Genomic DNA, 18,939 nt, shown 5'->3' on the forward strand with positions numbered 1-18,939 from the left:
TATAATAAAAACAATTTTCATAACTTGTTTTATTTATTTTTTAGAAATCCAAATAAAATTTCTCCAGTATTAATCCTTCATTTGTTTGGAAAATAATAGTTTTCTGCTTAAAAGTGTCATAAAACAAAAAAGAATCAGTTTCCTATGTTTTTATTATAGTTCATTCATTTTGTAGCCAAAGAAGAACAGATACACAATAAATAAATACTTATTTACCGACTATATTTACATAAAATAATAAATTATAAACATTATTTACAAATCTTCGTACGGAGATCCACAGCGCACGTTGTAGAAATGGTCACAAACCTAAAAAAAATAGAAATAAATATAAATAAACGTTGCTTCTTAATCAGGTTAAATACTTATACGCAATCACTGCTAACAACACGAAGGTACGGGTGTTTTTTCGATCGCAACACCTGTGCATGTTTTAGGCGATTTCTTAATTTTCATACTTTTGCACGTGGTATTTTCAAATGTTTATACCTTTGGAAATAAAAAAGTTTGGTTAAATACAGTGAAACATCTAAAAAAATTGGAAACTCGTGGTGACAATCGAATTTGAGATCCGTGGAACACTAGTTCGATTCTGTCGACCACTGGACTATTGCGCTGGATTATTCAGGTGCAGTTACAGCTAAGTCTAAGCCTAGGCGCAGACCACCAACTTTTTGTCGGCCGATAGTTTAGTCTGGCAGGCAGTTTATCAGTATGGGTATGTATGGAAGTGCGCACATTACACCGATTTGATTTTCACACAAATTAAAATCTGGCCCAACTAACGGTCGACTAAAAGTCGGTGGTCCGCGCCTAGACTAAAACAAATATTACCTGGAACTGTTCGTTGAAGAGCGTGCCATTCGCGCACAAGTCTGTGCTGACTAGCCGCTGTCGCCAGCAGAAGTGGTAAGCCTGCAATTTTTAACAGCAAATTAATAAGAGCTTTTGTTAATCGAACAAAAACAAAATGCGACAAAAACTAATTTTTATTGTTTACTTTTTTTTTGTTAAGCGGCTAAGTAGCTGTATACAGGATATCTCTGTAATTAGAACATTTTATCAGCTTTAAAATAAGGCCACTTTGGTTTTAGTGTTATTAAATTAATAAAAATACGAAAAATTATATCTTAAAATAAATTTATACTATAAAAAGTAGGTACCTACTATGAATACTTTACAATATATTGTTTTTTCGATGAATGAAATTTAACAAAAATTTAAGTAGAAGTTTAAGCAAAAACAAACTGTATCACTCTTTGAGAGGATAAGGCTACGAACTCATATGAAAAATTTGACAGTCAAAATTACCTGGCACCCCGAGTACACGTCAGCATAGTACCCCCTATTGCGCCCCCCACAGCTGAATTCCGTCGGTGGGGGGTGTTCAAACACCGGGTATAGGGGCGGGTCATGAGGTAAATGGAGGTCATGGTAGTAGTCTATGGGCAGCTGGCTGAATGCCACCGCTATGCCTGTGGGGAAAAGAAAAAAATACAGAACTACCAGCCAAATAAAATTCATAAAATTCATTTTACTTTTGCAAGTTGGCTTTTAAAGAGCACTTTTACACGTCCCAGTATCAACCCTACCACTGCTTCGGGACAATAAATGGGACAGTGCTGAGAAAAAGCAACGCAAGAAACTCAGTCACTATTGTCAGTCTCATTTTCAAGGGTCTTATAATACTTTACAAAACAAGTCTTTATAATACATTGTTATTAAATAGGACCTATAATGTCACTGGCAAATGCACAAACCGTGAGAGCCATTAAAAAAATACAATCAAAGATTGCTGCTTGGCGGGAAAATGAATTGTCATTTGATAGGTTAGTTAAAAAAACTCAAAAGACTCTAAGTCCATACAAAAACACCGGTTTTCGTTCCAGTTACGGTTAAAATTTAGTTAACTATTTTTAGTTTCATCTGTCAACCAATCAGTTAAAGAGCAAAATACGGACATGGAAGCAACATTGAAATTACAAAAAATACTGGCCTTTCCATACAAAGATAATCTTATTAGAAACAGTTTTCCATACACGAGTATTTCCTGCATTTCATACAACAAAAACAGACAACCTCTAAAGAAAACTCAAGGATTTAAATAACTTTGTGATTGACATCAATAACTATAAAAAATATCACTCTGTCCTCTAAGACAAAGTGACATTTCGCAAATTTTGACAGATTTTTTATTAATTTTATCGCTGTATGTATGTATATAGTCCAGTAGAATTAGCTTTTAAATCGGAAATAATTCCTACAAAAGATTTTATTGTTTTAATGGCTTCATTGGTTGCCCATTAAGACTCTCCTAAGTTTTCGACTTCGACGGAGTTGTGCTTAAGTGGTGGGGGCCCCCGAAAGGGGCATTTTTTCGGTTTTCCGGTTATACCGCGTAAAGGACTTACCCTATCAAAAAGTGGTCTTCATGACGGTTGAAGGGCACTTAATCCTGCATTGAATAAGACCAAATTCATATGTTTTGGACAAACCGTTCTCGCGCTAAAGTTCGGCAAAGTAGAAAATATACGTATAATTAATGACCCTCTCCATGTCCAATGGTTTGTTACCCACAGGCTTCCAAGTCTTGAAAAGGGCCGCCTCAACCAGTGTAACCCTATCAAGGCTTACGAGCTTGATGCGCCTATCCTTGTTCGTCCCAGCCGTTCCTTAACTGCGGTTGCTGCACCTCTTCCTGGCACTCACCTGAACGACTCTGTGTTACCTACTGTGGCTGCCCCTCTTCCTTGTATCCTCCTGCATGACTACGTTGCCTAGCCGTATGCCTGGTCTAAGGTTCGACGCCAAAAATCAACAACAACAAGTTCATATTAAAACGCTGAAGAGTTTTTTGTTTGTTTGTTTGAACGCGCTAATCTTAAGAATTACTAGTTTGATTGAAATCATTATTTTTGTGTTGAATAGCTCATACATTGAGGAAGGCTATAGGATATATACAATCACTCTACGACTAATAGAGGCGAAGCAGTAAAGAAAAATGTTGCAAGCACGGGAAATAGTATTTAAACTATTTTCACTCGTTCGAAGTTGATTTTGTGGCGTCGAACCTTGGACCAGGCATATGGCTAAGCAATGAAATCGTACAGGAGGGTACAAGGAAGAGGGGCAGCCACATTAGGTAACACAGAGTCGTTCAGGAGAGTGCCAGGAAGAGGTGCAGCAACCGCAGTTAAGGAACGGCTGGGACGAACAAGGATAAGCGAATCAAACTCGTGAGCCTTGTTAGGGTTACACTGGTTAAGGCGACCCTTTACAAGGCTTGGAAGCATGTGGGTAACAAGCCATTGGACGTGGAGAGGGTCATTAATTATACGTATATTTTCTACTTTGCCGAACTTTAGCGCGAGAACGGTTTGTCCAAAACATATGAATTTGGTCTTATTCAATGCAGGATTAAGTGCCCTTTAACCGTCATGAAGACCACTTTTCGATAGGGTAAGTCCTTTACGCGGTATAACCGGAAAACCGAAAAAACGCCCCTTTCGGGGGCCCCCACCACTTAAACACAACTCCGTCGAAGTCGAAAACTTAGGAGAGTCTTAATGGGCAACCAATGAAGCCATTAAAGCAAAAAAATCTTTTGTAGGAATTATTTCCGATTTAATCAATTTTTGTGTTTAATTCTACTGGCCTAATATGACAATCCTTTTTAAATATCTCTACACGTAGAGATTCACGAAGAAAGTAATTTGATGCCAAATAAAAAAAAAATATTTCTTTCTTTCAAAGTAAATAATCATTTATTTTTACTTTGAGGGATTAACGCATAGGGTTAACGGGATTATTAGTCATTTATATTTAAAAATTGCTAATATTCTTTAAAAACAATTAATATTTATTTGCAAAAATTGCACAAGTAAAGCACTATTTTAATTTTTACTATTAACCCATTCCTCCCCACTGTCCTATTTTTAGGACACCATATTAAACATTTTTTTTTTACAAGTTAATAAACTAATTTTTATTGTTTTTGACAAAATTCGTATTCTTGCACTGTTATTCTAATAAAATAATTTTTTTCGGCTGCAAAAAGTGTATCCGTTATTTTAATGTAATTTTTTCAAATTAACACTTTTGTTGCCTCAAAAAGAAGCATCATATTTTCATTTTATATACCAAAATATAAAAAAACTGGCCAACTCCAATTTACATAAAACTGATTCTTAGACATCTACCAATACATAAAAAAAATAAACATAAACAAAACATAATTTAAAAACTTGTGGTAATGTTTCAAAATAACCCGTACTATAAATATGACACTGGGAACATGTCTATACAATTTGCCGCGAAGGCATTTTCGGATCTGCAACGATAAGCACTAGTTCAAACGTGTCAATTGTTTGTTTCTTGCGGGTCTTATGTTTAGATTACTCAAAAGGTCTCTGCCGAACAGATATAAAGAAAACTGTAGTGGTGAGGAGTTGGACGATAATGAAGTAGCCATATTACCTCCGGACGAAGTGGACGAAATGACTGACATGGAAGAAGGTTCTGGCGACTTCTTCTAGTAATCCAGTATATTCTGAAATTCAGCTAGTATCTAATACCGCAAAACAACGGGCTTATTCCACTATTCCCCATTGACAATCCCCGTCAAAGGGGAAGAGTGAACTTTTTGTTCACTAATCCCCGTTAACGCCAATTGGAGCTTATAATAGGGAATAATGAACTAACAAGTTCATTAATCAGCGTTATATTAGGATTTTATTTTTAACGTAATGGGGATTAACGAACTTTTTACTTCATTATTCCCCATTATAAGTTTTAATAGCTCCAATTGGCGTTAATGGGGATTAGTGAACAAAAAGTTCACAAAACTTCAAATATATCTATCGTTGACTTTCGTCCAATTCTGTAATCAATAGATTATCTTCAGCTTCAGAGGCAAAAAATGGTATTGGCCTTAGTCATTCGTGTTTTAGACATGTTCCTAGTGAATGCATGGATTATTTATTATTTACAATGAGGTAAATAAAGATGAGACATTGAAATCTAGAAAGATTTCAAGCGTAGGGTTTTTTCTTGGATAAAAAAATCGGGAGGCAAGGCAAGAAAACCTGCACCAGGTACATATGAACGCCTTTTACAACCTGTGAGGTTTGACAATATGATCAATATTAACGACTATATGACGAAGAGGGACAAATAGAGGCATTGCCAGGGAGAAGATTGTAAAAAAAACTCTTATTTTTTGCGCTAAATGTGAAAAAAACACTCTGCAGTGATTGTTTTATACCTTACCATACAAAATAAGTTCCTAAAACTTTATGTTTAAAGCTGTTTACGGACAAATTTTCAAATACTGCTAATTTTCATACAATTGTTATCTTTTATTATTTCTGATCACATGTCCCCACTGTCATATTTATAGGACAGGCTGACTCAGCATTAAAGGTACTATTTTTTTTATTTTTTTGTTTTTATTATTTTTTCTTAGCCTATTATGAACTTAGTTTCAAGATTTGATCAAAAAATTCCAAAGATTTCGATGCTTGGGAAGTAATGGGTTAATCGGGATGTTATTAATTAATATAAGATAAAAAATAACAATATAACAATCAAATACCTACCCAAAAGAAACACAACGATACTCCTCAACATCTTCCTTTAACACTATAATTAAAATTTAAATTAAACAATAATTTAACTAAATAAATAAATAATGGCGTGTGCGCACGAAACGGAGTCGCGCGCGAGATTAGCCGGGCTATATCGTTCACTAATCCCAATCGAATTTAGAAGGCGATCGATATTGATCCGTGGATGGTGGTATGCAGGATGTAGTTATCCATGAAACTAATTCACATACTATCCAACCCATTCAATACCTACTCACTCACGAGCTAACTGCGCACTTCACTGGAATGCGATACCACTCCCTCGCACTTACTCGCACATATCTCCCCGCGTTCGTCCCGTCCATAAAGCGTCGATCTGACGTCACGGCTTCTAGGTACGCAGTTAACACGACCGTGTAGTATTATGGTAGAAAGAGTAAAGATACTTTCATGACATGGATACATATTGTAAGAAGCGTTAAGAGAGGAATAATATGCGAACATCAAGCCTGAAGAAGAAACAGCGCAAGAAACTGATGCCCGTTTTCACAATCAATCCCTAATTTTTAAGTGACCCCTATGGTAACACACATAATAACAGGTTTTTTGTTTTCAAAGGGGTCACTTAAAAATTAGGGATTGATGGTGAAAACAGGCATGAGTCTCCTTTTATAGGGTTTACAATACAAACGAGGAAGCTGTCCTGCATCTAATCTTAGGGATGATGATCAGGCTAAGGGTGGTAGCGAGCTTCACCCGGAATCCTCAACCACAGAGGAACTGATATCTTACTGCCGGACCTCAACAATACTGTATAAGATGGTGGTAAGTAAAAGAAGATCCAGACGAACTTAGAACAAGTGAACCCGGGACCTCTGGATCTGTGGTTTTGTACCTTCAGAATAGAGAGGCAGATAAATATTTTTACAGTGTGTTTGGGATAGAGCTAGCGATAACTTAATTCGATTTTGTGTTATCAATTTTATCGACAAGAATGCCCCCATATGTGGATTGTTGGCCTACCCCCCTCCTCTTGCAATGGGGGGGGGGCTTAATTTTTAAAATTTATTTTTTATGTGACTACACAAATATGTTATATTTCTTATGTGCCCGTCTTACAGATAAACAAAAAAGATAATTTGAAAGCCAATAATATGTGTTGAAAGCCAGTAAAATGAAAACACAAAAATGAAAAAATAATAACCAAAAAACTTTTAAAAATAATGAATTTCAGTTTTTGTCAAAAAAGCAGTTTTTTTTAAATCCGTTAAAAAATTAAGCGCCCCATAATTAACTATACGCCAAGTTAAATGTACTTATTTTTTGTTTTGTTTATCTTACATAAACCCGTCCCCCGTAAGCGTATCGTTTTTCGCGCACGCAAGGCCGCCAGCCCCCGGCCTTGCCCGCGAGCCATTTGACCATAAACTGACAGTGACCGACAGACCGACAGCCGACTGACCACTTATATCGTCTTCCCACATGTGACACTAATAATATAGACAGAAGTCTTTTTGTTTGTTTGTTACGTTTCACGCCAAAACCCCTGAACATTTCGTTCGTTCGTTCGTTTCAGCCAAATGACGTCCACTGCTGGAAAAAGGCCTCCTTCAAGGTTTTCCACAATGCACGGTCCTGCGCTGCCCGCATCCAGGCTCTTCTCCCGCTCATTTAATTAACTTTAACCGTAACTGTAACTTTAACTATAACCTGCAGTTTTGTATGGAGCTTAACAGGCTTTTGGCGTTTGTTAAAAGTTAAAGTAAGATGGTGCAGCACAGAGCCCCGATTACGGTAACTTTTAACGTCTACAATCCAGACACGCTTCATCGATTCTGCGATACGATTGGTCAAAACAAACGACCTGTTGAACGACCAATCGTATCGCAGAATCGAGAAGCGTGTCTGGATTGGAAACGTTAAAAGTTACCGTAATCGGGGCTCTGGGTTAGTAGATTAATAATGGATGCTTTATTCTGAACGAACCACAAGGAACATAAAAGAGTGTTACAGATTAATTAAGCTTCTAAGAACTTTTGTAGATTTCGAGGCATAGAGCCTTTAAAACAGTCAATGAAATCGACGAACTAAAAGTTTCAGAATTAAATTTTGCAATGTCAGCTTTTCAAAAACTCTTTTTACAGAAATTGTAATACTTAGTTTTATTAATAAAAAAAGAGAGCCAATGTGGCAAAATAGACCTAGGTCGTAAAAAGGTAGGTGTTGAGTGAAACAAACAGAAGCTAGTTTGACACTGGTTTATTTTCTCTTAATAGGTTAAATCTATAGTAAATCTATGGTACAAAAAAGTATGTAAAAGGCTTATAAAAAGGTGGTCGTGAACAGTAGGTATCATTATTTCAGCCACAGGACGTCCATTTTGCTGAAAATATACCACCTCCAATGCCACGATAGCCGAACGGTGAAGGCGTCGGACTGGCAGACTCGTGATCCGGGGAACGCGGGTTCGAACCCCGCCGCCGCTCGACTGTTGAGGTAAGCCCACTCGTGACACTCGAACGAGGGACTAACGGGACTGCACAAATGCTTTTTATGCACAAATTACTAATTATCTTTTTAAAAAAAATTATTTCCAGACGGACCGGTTGGAAGCGACCTTCATCCAGCATGTTCCTTTCGCTTCCTCAGTAAAATTTAATTTCTCATTAGTTTTCAATTACCTGCGTTAGTTACATTTAAGAGGTCCTTCTCTGTTATGTCTGCCTTGACCTTACTATAACAGCTTCCTAATACCACATTTTAAGTAAGGTACCTTGATATGTCTGGCTCGAGTTTATCAGAGTCGTGATTAAAAAATCTCTTAACTCGGCTGTACTGTGTTTAAATGCAAGTTTCATTCCAATTCAGCAATCCAAACCAATTTATATTATTATTTAAGTTCATCTAAAAGTCACATCCGCATCGTCTCTTTAGGCGCATTTTTGAACACAAGAGCGTGTGTAATCTTGTAAATAATATACCTATACGAATATAACGCCCGTATTCACAAACATTACTATGAAGTCTCACAGTGCGGGTAGACGCACAGGGTCACACACGAACTTCAGGAACCAATCACAAAGCTCTATTCAACTATCGATTTGCTGCTTCACTTAAGTACTTAAGCATCGTTTGTGAATTGTGAATACGGGTGTGAGACGTTATAAAAGGAAAACAATGTTTTCTTTTAAATAATTTACTCCTGATTGGCAAAAAAAGTTTTAGGGTTTAATAAAGACCTGTCGCGACCACGGACCAAAATTCGTTGTGTGGGCACTGTGGGCAGTGCTCCCACTAAGTGGATCGACGATCTGGTGAAGGTCTCAGGAACCACCTGGATGCGGGAGGCGCAGGACTAGTCGTTATGGAAATCCTTGGGGGAGGCCTTTGTCCAGCAGTGGACGTCATTTGGCTGAACTGGACGAACGAACGCAAGGACCTTATTCTTATTTTTAGAAACTAAATAATACTGACCTCTTTGAGCTATTAAAACATTCGAATTTCAAAAACTGACAGTTGATGTATGAAAGTCAAACTTTTATATTTAGAATTCGACCTCAGCCAGTAACATTCCGTACGATAAGTTCCACAAACATTCCATCGTATTTTCTAAGCAATAAAGTTCAAAGTTTGAATGTTTCGTCTGGCACAAGACAAACTGCGAGATTGACAATTGAATAGAATGCAATAAATCATTTGTTTTATAGCCTGACCAGGAACATAAAAACCCTGGCATAGAGGCGCTTCAATTGCATTTGATAGTGCAACACTGAGTACAGTCGTACATGTGTTAAATTAATAGGCTAAATTTATGTATCAGGATTCAGGATTACGGGCTAATTTGATATTTTCATAAATGAACGAAAAATATTATTAAAGGTAACCTGGTTTAAATAAATTAAATGAAACCATCAATCGAGCTAGTAGGATTTATTTTATTATTCATCAATAAACAAATTCAGAACTTGAATATTCAACTGCAATGTCTGCTCATGAACGCTTCAAACTCGGTACTTCTTTCCCAATTCCATAAAATTCAAAACTTAGAAAGTGACAAAAAACTTTAAAATAGGTAGTTGAAACAGACTACAGCTAATTTTCATAGTGGACTGTACTATACGATAAACATGTCAGTCAATTTGACAACCTTTGTCGGAAAAATTATTCAATAAAAATATTGTCCGAACCCTTAGTATTTCTCTTCGACAAATACATTAACACATCGTGAACCACTTTTCTTTCACGACTATAAAAATATTTTAGCAATTTAATTCACAAAATCAATTGCACACATTTAAAATAAAGTTTGTTTACACTTTGACAACAATAGACTGACATGCAAGGTGACATGTCAATGAAGTTTTCAGTTACTGTTGCCATTAAAAGAAATTAGTACCATTAGTTTTCCGCAACATGGCGAGGGTTTTTATGTTCCTGGCAGGGCCGCCGCAAGCGGGCGTGCAAGGCGTGCACCGCACGCGGGCGGCACGCCCAGGGGGGCGGCAAATCGGGCGCTCAGAGCTTCCGAGAAGAGAAGCTCAGGGCGCTCAGAACAGCTGGGATCACGCAGCTGTTCCCGTCTGACGGAGGAGATGGTGTGTGCAATGCAGGCGGGGGCACCCCCACACTATCAGCCGCTGACCATCATCGTGGAGGGGAATCAGAAAGCGATCATATTGTCCCCTCCTCTGACCCCTCCGCCGCCGACGGAGTGAGGGCGCGTTTGGTTCGTCCTCGTGCTCTCGCTCCGAGGACTCATTTTGCAACACGACGTTTTCGCAGAAGGAGGCTATGGCCGCCCAGGCCTCATTACTGTCCAGCATTGCTTTGACTATGCTAGCCAGCACGAGGTCCCAGCCCAGCGCCTCGAGCCCACGCCGCACACACTGCGAGGGTATCGTGCGCCTCGTCCTCCGAGCCACGCGGCGGACCACCTCTCTTCTCGAGCGGGCCTCTCGACTTCTGTCGAGGATGTCAACCCATATGGGAGCCCCGTAAAGCGCAATGCTTTTCAAAATACTGGCGTAAAGGAGCCGCCATTTGGCTCTCAAACCCCCCCACGATAAAGCATCCGCGGCCTTAAGCAGGCGCTATGACAGTTTGGCAAAATGAGGGAGAAGATAAAACAACAACGTCTACCAACTGTACATTTCGCAAATAACTGTACAATCGCATTCCAGAATATTCAAAGCATAGGGAATAAGTTACCTCTAATTGAACAGCTATTGTTAGACTCAAATCTAGATGTAATATCATTGTCAGAAGTAGGTAAAAACAGAGATTTTTGTGAAACAATAAAAATACCCGGATACAAAATAGCCTCACTGTTTTGTAGAAAAAAACATAGATTAGGTGGAGTCTGTATAGCAATTAAGGATACATTAGAAAATGTGAGTAGAGAGGATATTGTTAAATTGTCTAAAGAATTTATTATAGAGTTTAGCGCAATAGAAATTCCACAAATTAATACCATCATTGTAGGTGTATACAGGCCAGATCGCAATATAAATATATTCTATGAGCAAATGACAAAATTACTGAATAAACTAAACCACCAAGATAGGAACAAACATGTTATAATTGGTGGCGATTTTAATATTGACGTATTAAACACCAAAAACAAAAGAAAACAAGAATTCCTCGATTTCATGCTATCATATAATCTGAAACAACTTATTAAAGAACCCACTCGTGTAACTGAAAAAACACAAACCTCTATTGATTTAATATTTACCAACTATAAACCATTTGTAAACAAAGCATATGTGAAAGACTACGGCCTATCTGACCATAAATCAGTTATATTAGAATTGCGTCTAGAAAATCTGCTATATAACAACAATAAACCATGGCAAGTAAAAAAGCGAATATTTACAAAGCAAAAAATATCTAATTTTAAAAATGCATTACAGGAAATTGATTGGAATAACATTACAAATAATGATAAAGACATTCAAGCAAACTATACGACATTCCATTTAATTATAAAAAACTTATTAAATAAATATATACCTTTAGAGTCCATTAAAATAAAAAACAAACATAATAAAAGCTGGCTTACGAAATGCCTAAAAAAATCTTGTAAGCACAAAAGACTTTTAAGAACACTACTTAATGAATCAAATTCTACAGTTATAAAAAAATACTATAATCAATACAGTAAAATATTAAAAAGGTGTATAAAAATGTCTAAAAAACTCGAATACTCTAAACAGATAAAACAATCTGACAACAAATACAAAACAATGTGGAAAATTATAAATACAAAAACAGGAAAAGCAAATTTCAAAATTTATAAAAATATTAAATTAAGATTTGAAGGCCAACTTACCGATTGTCCAAAAACCGTGTGTGAAATATTTAATAAAACTTTCTCTGAAATAAGTCAAAAAAATACAAAATTAAAATCAAATGCTTGCCAAGTCATAAACTCTCCAACATATTCCATGTACCTGCAACCCGTAGATCAAAAAGAAATTAAAAAAATCATAGCGTCTCTAAAAAATAAACAAAGTAGTGGTGTAGATGAGATCCCACCAACATTAATAAAACAATGTAGCGAGGAGCTGTCTGTGCCCTTAACATACCTCATAAACCAAAGTTTCCAAGAAGGCATCTTTCCAGATCTATTAAAGATTTCATTAATTAAACCGATCCATAAAAAAGATGATAGTACAATAGCCAACAATTATAGACCCATAGCTCTTCTACCAAGTTTTGCCAAAATATTTGAAAAAGCCATGTGCAACCGATTATACGCATTCTTAGAAAAATATAGTATATTAGACGAAAATCAAAATGGATTCAGGAAAACCAAATCAACAACGTTAGCTGTATACAAATATATCCAAACAGCCCTCGAACATATAAACGACAAACAGTACGGCCTAGGTTTACTGTTGGACATGACAAAAGCATATGAAACAGTTGATTACAATATTTTGTTAGAAAAACTCTACGGATCTGGAGTACGAGGTCCAAGTTACCAATGGTTCAAATCTTACCTCCAAAACAGGCAACAAATAGTACAAGTAGACAGCTATGACAATAAACAACACAAAATAATAACCACAAAATCGAGTAGTAAATATATGACCTGTTCCATTCCCCAAGGAAGTGTCCTAGGATGTGTACTCTTCTTAGTCTACATCAACGACCTTCCTAAAATTATAAAAAACGACGTTATCCTACCAGTCCTTTTTGCTGACGACATATCAATTTTAATAAAATGCAATAACATCATAAGTGCAAATACTTTACTTACAGAAACTTTACAAAAAATAACAAATTGGCTCCAAGATCATAATCTCCAAATAAATTTCCCAAAAACCAAAATAATACAATTTAGATCATATAAAAAAAATCCATTAAAAATAAATAATACCTTTTTAAATAACCAAATAGAATCTGTAGATACTTTCAAACTTCTCGGCATTGTAATAGACACGCATCTTAACTGGAAAAACCACATAGAACATATTAAGTCAAAACTATCCAAATTCACTTACGCTCTTTATGAAATAACGCACAGTACACATACAGAAGCAGCATTAGCAGCATACTACGCCTACGCTTATTCCCAATTAAAATATGGCATCATACTCTGGGGAAACAGCACAAACTTCATTGATCTCTTTATAATGCAAAAGAAATGTATCAGAATAATAGCACAAATAGACAATACACAATCATGTAAACCTTACTTCATTAAATATAATCTACTTACGTTACCATCAATATATATCCATGATACATGTATATTTACCTACAAAAATATTCACAATTTTACAAAAGTTAAGGACACACATAATATAAATACCAGGCATAAGGATAAACTTTACTTACCCCCATCAAGAATAAAAATGTTAAATACCAGCCCCTACTATATGTCGGTAAAATTATTTAACAAACTTCCAGAATATATAAAAACTGAACCAAATGTTAAACGCTTCTCTAAAGCCCTTAGACACTATTTAATATCCAAATGTTTTTATTCAATTAATGAATACCTAACAATAGATCATAAAAAATATTATAGCAACCAACTACTTTAGTCAATAAGTTATCAACCTTAATCCTACTTAGATTGTAGTTATTTTATAAGTTGTTTAATAATAATAATATTACTTATTATAGTTAATTAATATTAATAATACTACCATTAATGTTTAAATAGCCACCTACTCTATTGCGATACCACTCAGGTAACTAAGTTTTTAAGCTCCTGTATATTATGTAATTTACAGCATTACAAATTGTCACTTAGTAAGCAATAAATATTTTGAATTTGAAAAAAAAAAAATTTGGGTCAAACTCACACCAAATATCCACTATCAGGCCCAGACAATTGCTCAGAGTCCCGATTACGGTAACTTTTAACGTTTCCAATCCAGACACGCTTCTCGATTCTGCGATACGATTGGTCGTTCAACAGCGTACGTCAGCTGTTTTGACCAATCGTATCGCAGAATCGATGAAGCGTGTCTGGATTGTAGACGTTAAAAGTTACCGTAATCGGGGCTCTGAACCTTAACTTCTATCCTGACTCCATCCACGGTAAAATAATATAAACACTCCAGTCTCCAGATGCGCTTGGCAATTTAAGTGCTGGCAGTGGTCGCCAAATTGGCCGCGTCCATACAATCCCTCCCTCAGGCTGTGACGAGTGTCACCTGCATAGCTGATAACATCTACGCCCGGGAGGAGAGCGCTGCTTTGTACCCAGTCATATCCGATGTTGAGTTAGCTGGACGGCCTTCCTTGCGCAGCAGGCATAGTTGTCCGGCCTAGGCAGGCAAAGAGGGGCCCCCTTCACAGCTGAGTTGACACTGCGGGAATCGATCATAGATGGCAGAGCGAAAGAGGCAAACTGGTTCGGGAAGAGCGCTCGCAAAACCTTGTCTAGCAGAGCCTGCTCTTTAGTCAGTGGAGGACCAATAGGCTGTAGTTGGTTTCTAGCATAAAATCTCCCACAGTTAGTATCGTCGTCCAAACTTGCGAGCATTTCTGCCCTCGCTCGGTCTTCGGCGGATCCGATTTCATAAAGGCAAGCCATATGACGGGTCTCGTGAACGTCTACGCCAGCTACGAGTGAACGCAGCTCAGCTAGTTCAGCCGACCACCAGTAGACAGCACGACAAGGTGTGCGGTAGCGTGATCGAGGCATGTTAACATCACACACCTCAATTAACGATTTTCTTAATTGGATGGCCGCCATATCGCCGTCCGTGACTATCGCATACGAATGCAGCCTCCTTGGCCATCTCCCGATCAAAGCGGGTAAGCGCCCATCTGGGTAAGGGAGAGGAAATTGAGCGGGTCGCTCCCGCACCCTTCATTGCTCCAGTGCGGTTAGAGCGGGAGTAGCACACGAAACGTCCACCACTAACCCTCCCTGCTATCGCACACTCGTGTGCACCGTCCCTCTACCCAAGAGGGATGGGGAGGCTACTACAATGATTTTTGTCCAAATGAAAATATTCTACCTTGTATAACTTTTTATCTACGCGACGTACAGAATAAATAAAAATACTTAAAGAATTTAAATTTTATCGTCTTTATACTTCTCAAAGATATTTTTCTCATAATATAGTCAACTAGCTTTCCGCCCGCGGCTTCGCCCGCGTGGAATTTTGTCTGTCACAGAAAAACTTTATCGCGCGCGTCCCTGTTTCAAAAACCGGGATAAAAACTATCCTATGTTCTTTCCCGGGACTCAAACTATCTCTATGCCAAATTTCATCAAAATCGGTTGCGAGGTTTAAGCGGGAAAGCGTAACAGACAGACAGACAGACAGTTACTTTCGCATTTATAATATTAGTTGGGATTGAAGCGTTAAATGTAAAAAATAATTAATGTTCGGCCCTTTAACTTAAGATGGTGGAACGCTCTGACCTCTCGAGTTCGAAAACATACTTTTTTCATAACTAGCCCATACATAAAAATATACTTAATACAAATTAAAACATTTTACTTTCCACCTTTTGCAGGAAAAAACCGGCCAAGTGCGAGTCGGGCTCGCACACCTAGGGTTCCGCCGTACAAACGTAGCGGTTTACAATTTATGACGTATTAAATCAAATTACTTACTTGATTCCGTTGCGAGTAGTGGCGAATTTCAAAATATGCGGTATGATTATTTTTTATTTATTTATTTTTCCTATATTTGCATTATAGGTAGGTACCTACCTCAGCGTTTTGAATTTTTGCGTTGATTTAGAATTTCTCACAGTTTAGAGGCAATTAGATTTAAGAAGTGTTTGATATGAATTTCAACTTTAATATCTCTACGCGTTCATGTGAAAAAGGGTAGGTAGTAAGTTTATAATTATTAAAAAAATATTTTATGTCATGTAAGCAAAAATAATATTTTAAATTTTATATAACTTCAAATTTATCATTTTCGCAATTTTTCCTTTATCTGTACTATATAACGTTGCTTCGTGCCGAATTTCAAGATTCTGAGTTCACAGGAAGTACCTTGTAGGTTTTGATTCCCTAGCGTGTGACGGAAATTCGTCTAAGGTGTCGGTATAAACTGCTGTATCTTTTGATCGCGTTAACTTAGAAGTTTGATTTTTTTACTTCTTAAAGGGACAATAGATCTAGGTATTTGGTATAAATTTCAATTTGATACCTTTATTCGTTCGTGAGAAATAAGGTAGTAAGTTTCATTTTATTAAAATATTTTTATTATATTATATAACTAAAAAAATGTAATTTTCGCAATTTTTCCTATATTTGCATTATATGACAATGCTTTATGCCAAATTTCAAGATTCTGAGTTTACGGGAAGTATCCTGTAGGTTTTGATTCCTTTGCGAGTGTCGAAAATTTGTTGAAAATATCGACATAATCGGCTGTATCTTTTGATTGGCTTGGCTTAGAAGTTTGATATTTTCACAGCTTAAAGGGACAATAGACCTGAGTATTTCATGTGAATTTCAGCTTGATACGTTCACGCGTTCTTGAGATAAAGGGTCTTGACAGACGGACGGACGGACAACAAAGTGATCCTATAAGGGTTCCGTTTTTTCCTTTTGAGGTACGGAACCCTAAAAAATACCTATTGATTGGACTATTAAGTTTAAAAAAATATGTCATAGCATGAAAAATGAGAAAACATCAATTAAATTAGCCTTTTTTTTTTGACAAAACTCAGTAAGTAGGTAGTCGTAGGGCGGCATAATCGGTTTTGCACGCGGGCGACGAAACAGCTAGCGGCGGGCCTGGTTCCTGGTCAGGCTATACTTGTACCTGTTTCAGTAGCGCCAGTAGGTATTACAAAAGAGTAAGCTAACTTCAATGTTGTAAACATTGTTGTAATACTCGTAATGACACTTAGGTAGGCTGAGTTGCACCACCTAACTTTGACCGTAACTTTGACAATAACCGGTGTTTTTTGTATGGAGTTTGAGAGATTTTTGACGTTTGTCAAAGTTAAAGTAAGATGGTGCAACCCAGCCTTAGTTAACACTTTAATCGTAAGTTCTTGGGTTCGGAATTCGGATCCCAGGCATTTCCAAAGAGACAAAATCTACCTATAAGTAATCTAAAAAGCGAAAGGTCACTGATTGACTGACTCACTCACTCATCACGAAATCTCAGAAACTACAAGTTCTAGGCGTCTAAAATTTTGAATGGGGGTTCCTTTTAGAACGTAGGTGCTCACTAAGAACGGATTTTACGAAACTCCACCCCTAAAAGGGTAAAACGGGATCCACGCGAACGAAGTCGCGGGCGGCCGTTAGATACTTATAAAATACCTACAATTTGTTCGATTCCAGGTACAGTTTAGTCCACTATTTTAAAACTAAGTTACACATTATTCTTTGCTAAGTGTTGTATGTTAATTTATAATATTTAAATCCGTGACAAAATACTTTCAAACTAGTCAAAGTCAATCATTTCAATAACTGATTTGTCATTTAAATCAATCAACACCTTAGTGCATTGATTTAGACGTAACCGGTAAGCCAATTAGAAATTGCACACGCAAAATAATTAATTACCTGCTAAGTGGACACTTTGTAATATAGTCTTTTGTTTGAGAGTTCCGTTTGTGAAAGGTCCAAGGTTCTCAAATAAGTAGGAATAAAACTACGGTTGTAGCAACTATTCCAATGACCAGTAGGCCTAGGATGCGCGCTGCGATAAGCGTTTATCGCGCCATTTTATCGATTTTACGTGATACGCCCATACATTTGTCGTCTAAAATCATCGATAAGATTTTATCACGGCGCGAATCCTAGCCCGGCTGCTTTGGGTCTGAGCCTCTGAGGCCAATACCTCATACTCATAAATGCCTTGATATACCTACCTATCAGAGAGGGTCGTGCTCTTGTAGTAAAGACTTAATGGATGAATCATCATCATCATCATCATCATCATCATCATCATCTCAGCCATAGGACGTCCACTGCTGAACATAGGCCTCCCCCAATGCTTTCCATGTTACCCGGTTGGTAGCGGCCTGCATCCAGCGCCTTCCTGCTACCTTTTATGATGTCGTCGTCGGTCCACCTTGTGGGTGGACGTCCCACGCTGTGGATGAAGGTATAATGTACTCGTATAATGACAAATATTCAAATTACTGTGTAATAATAACTGAATATCCCGAGGTTTTCGATCAAGAATGATAGGAGAGAGAGAGTGGTAGGGCAAGCTAGAATTTATTTATTTATTTAGAATGGCTTAAAAAGAGGTCTGGAAAGGGCCTGCAAGTAGGGTTTAGATTTGACTATAAAATACGACAGAGAAGAGGTTTTGAAACATTTCAGATATTGGTTGTAGGTTGTAGCACTCAGATTCCAAAGGATCCCTAATATGTCAATGAGAACGATCGATCAACAAATCGTGCGACCTTTACACGACAGTTCAATGCCGACTTTAGTTGAAATATCGCATAGTGCATGCTCTAAAGTGTAGTATGTTACATACAAAGATATACTTTTGTGTAAACAAATTCCATTCTACTTAGATTTGCTGAAACTGGCCTTGTAAACTACTTAACTAAAATGCTACTCTCAAGCTTTAATAATCTAAGCTTTCAAGGTATAAAACATTATTTTTCTTTTTGAATATTTATTTTGGGTACTTTATTAATTCCCTCTAGCTACCTACTTAGTGATTGATAGATTCTGATAATGATTCTTATCAATGTGAATACGATCCGATAGTGTAGTAGCTGGCTTGAACGCTCTGGGTCCCAGGTTCGATTTTAGATAGATCATTTAAACAGATCATAATTACGCACGTAGTTAATAGGTATCGTTTATTAATTTATTATTGTCGGCCGTTTGGTGTAGTGGTTCAGAACGGACTACTATGCCGAGAGGTCCCGGGTTCGATTC

General features: G+C 37.2%; 2 protein-coding genes across 2 annotated transcripts in view; both read right to left on the reverse strand.

The window, feature by feature from the left end:
- The window catches only part of LOC135085015 (uncharacterized), a 165,193-nt gene extending 155,170 nt beyond the window's left edge, over window positions 1–10,023 (reverse strand). Inside the window, exon 1 of the mRNA XM_063979794.1 lies at window positions 9,299–10,023. The gene's annotated coding sequence lies outside the window, so the exon portion shown is untranslated. The remainder of the gene's footprint in view (window positions 1–9,298) is intronic.
- On the reverse strand, window positions 134–5,739 carry LOC135084991 (U-scoloptoxin(01)-Er1a-like). Its single transcript, XM_063979752.1, has 4 exons — window positions 5,598–5,739; window positions 1,312–1,475; window positions 835–915; window positions 134–309 (listed from the first exon to the last, which is right to left on the reverse strand). Exons 1-4 carry the CDS (start codon window positions 5,626–5,628, stop codon window positions 256–258), a joined length of 330 nt encoding a protein of 109 aa, XP_063835822.1. The 5' UTR covers window positions 5,629–5,739; the 3' UTR covers window positions 134–255.
- Window positions 10,024–18,939: the final 8,916 nt, after the last annotated feature.

This window comes from Ostrinia nubilalis, chromosome 27 (genome assembly GCF_963855985.1).
Source record: "Ostrinia nubilalis chromosome 27, ilOstNubi1.1, whole genome shotgun sequence".
NCBI classification, from domain to species: Eukaryota; Metazoa; Arthropoda; class Insecta; order Lepidoptera; family Crambidae; genus Ostrinia; species Ostrinia nubilalis.

Coding starts and splice junctions, on each gene's coding strand:
- LOC135084991 (XM_063979752.1), bottom strand. CDS start 5,628: ATGTTGAGGAGTATCGTTGTGTTTCTTTTGG. Junction 916..1,311: donor ACGTGTACTCGGGGTGCCAG/GTAATTTTGACT, acceptor TAAAAATTGCAG/GCTTACCACTTCTGCTGGCG. Junction 310..834: donor TCTTCAACGAACAGTTCCAG/GTAATATTTGTT, acceptor TATTTTTTTTAG/GTTTGTGACCATTTCTACAA.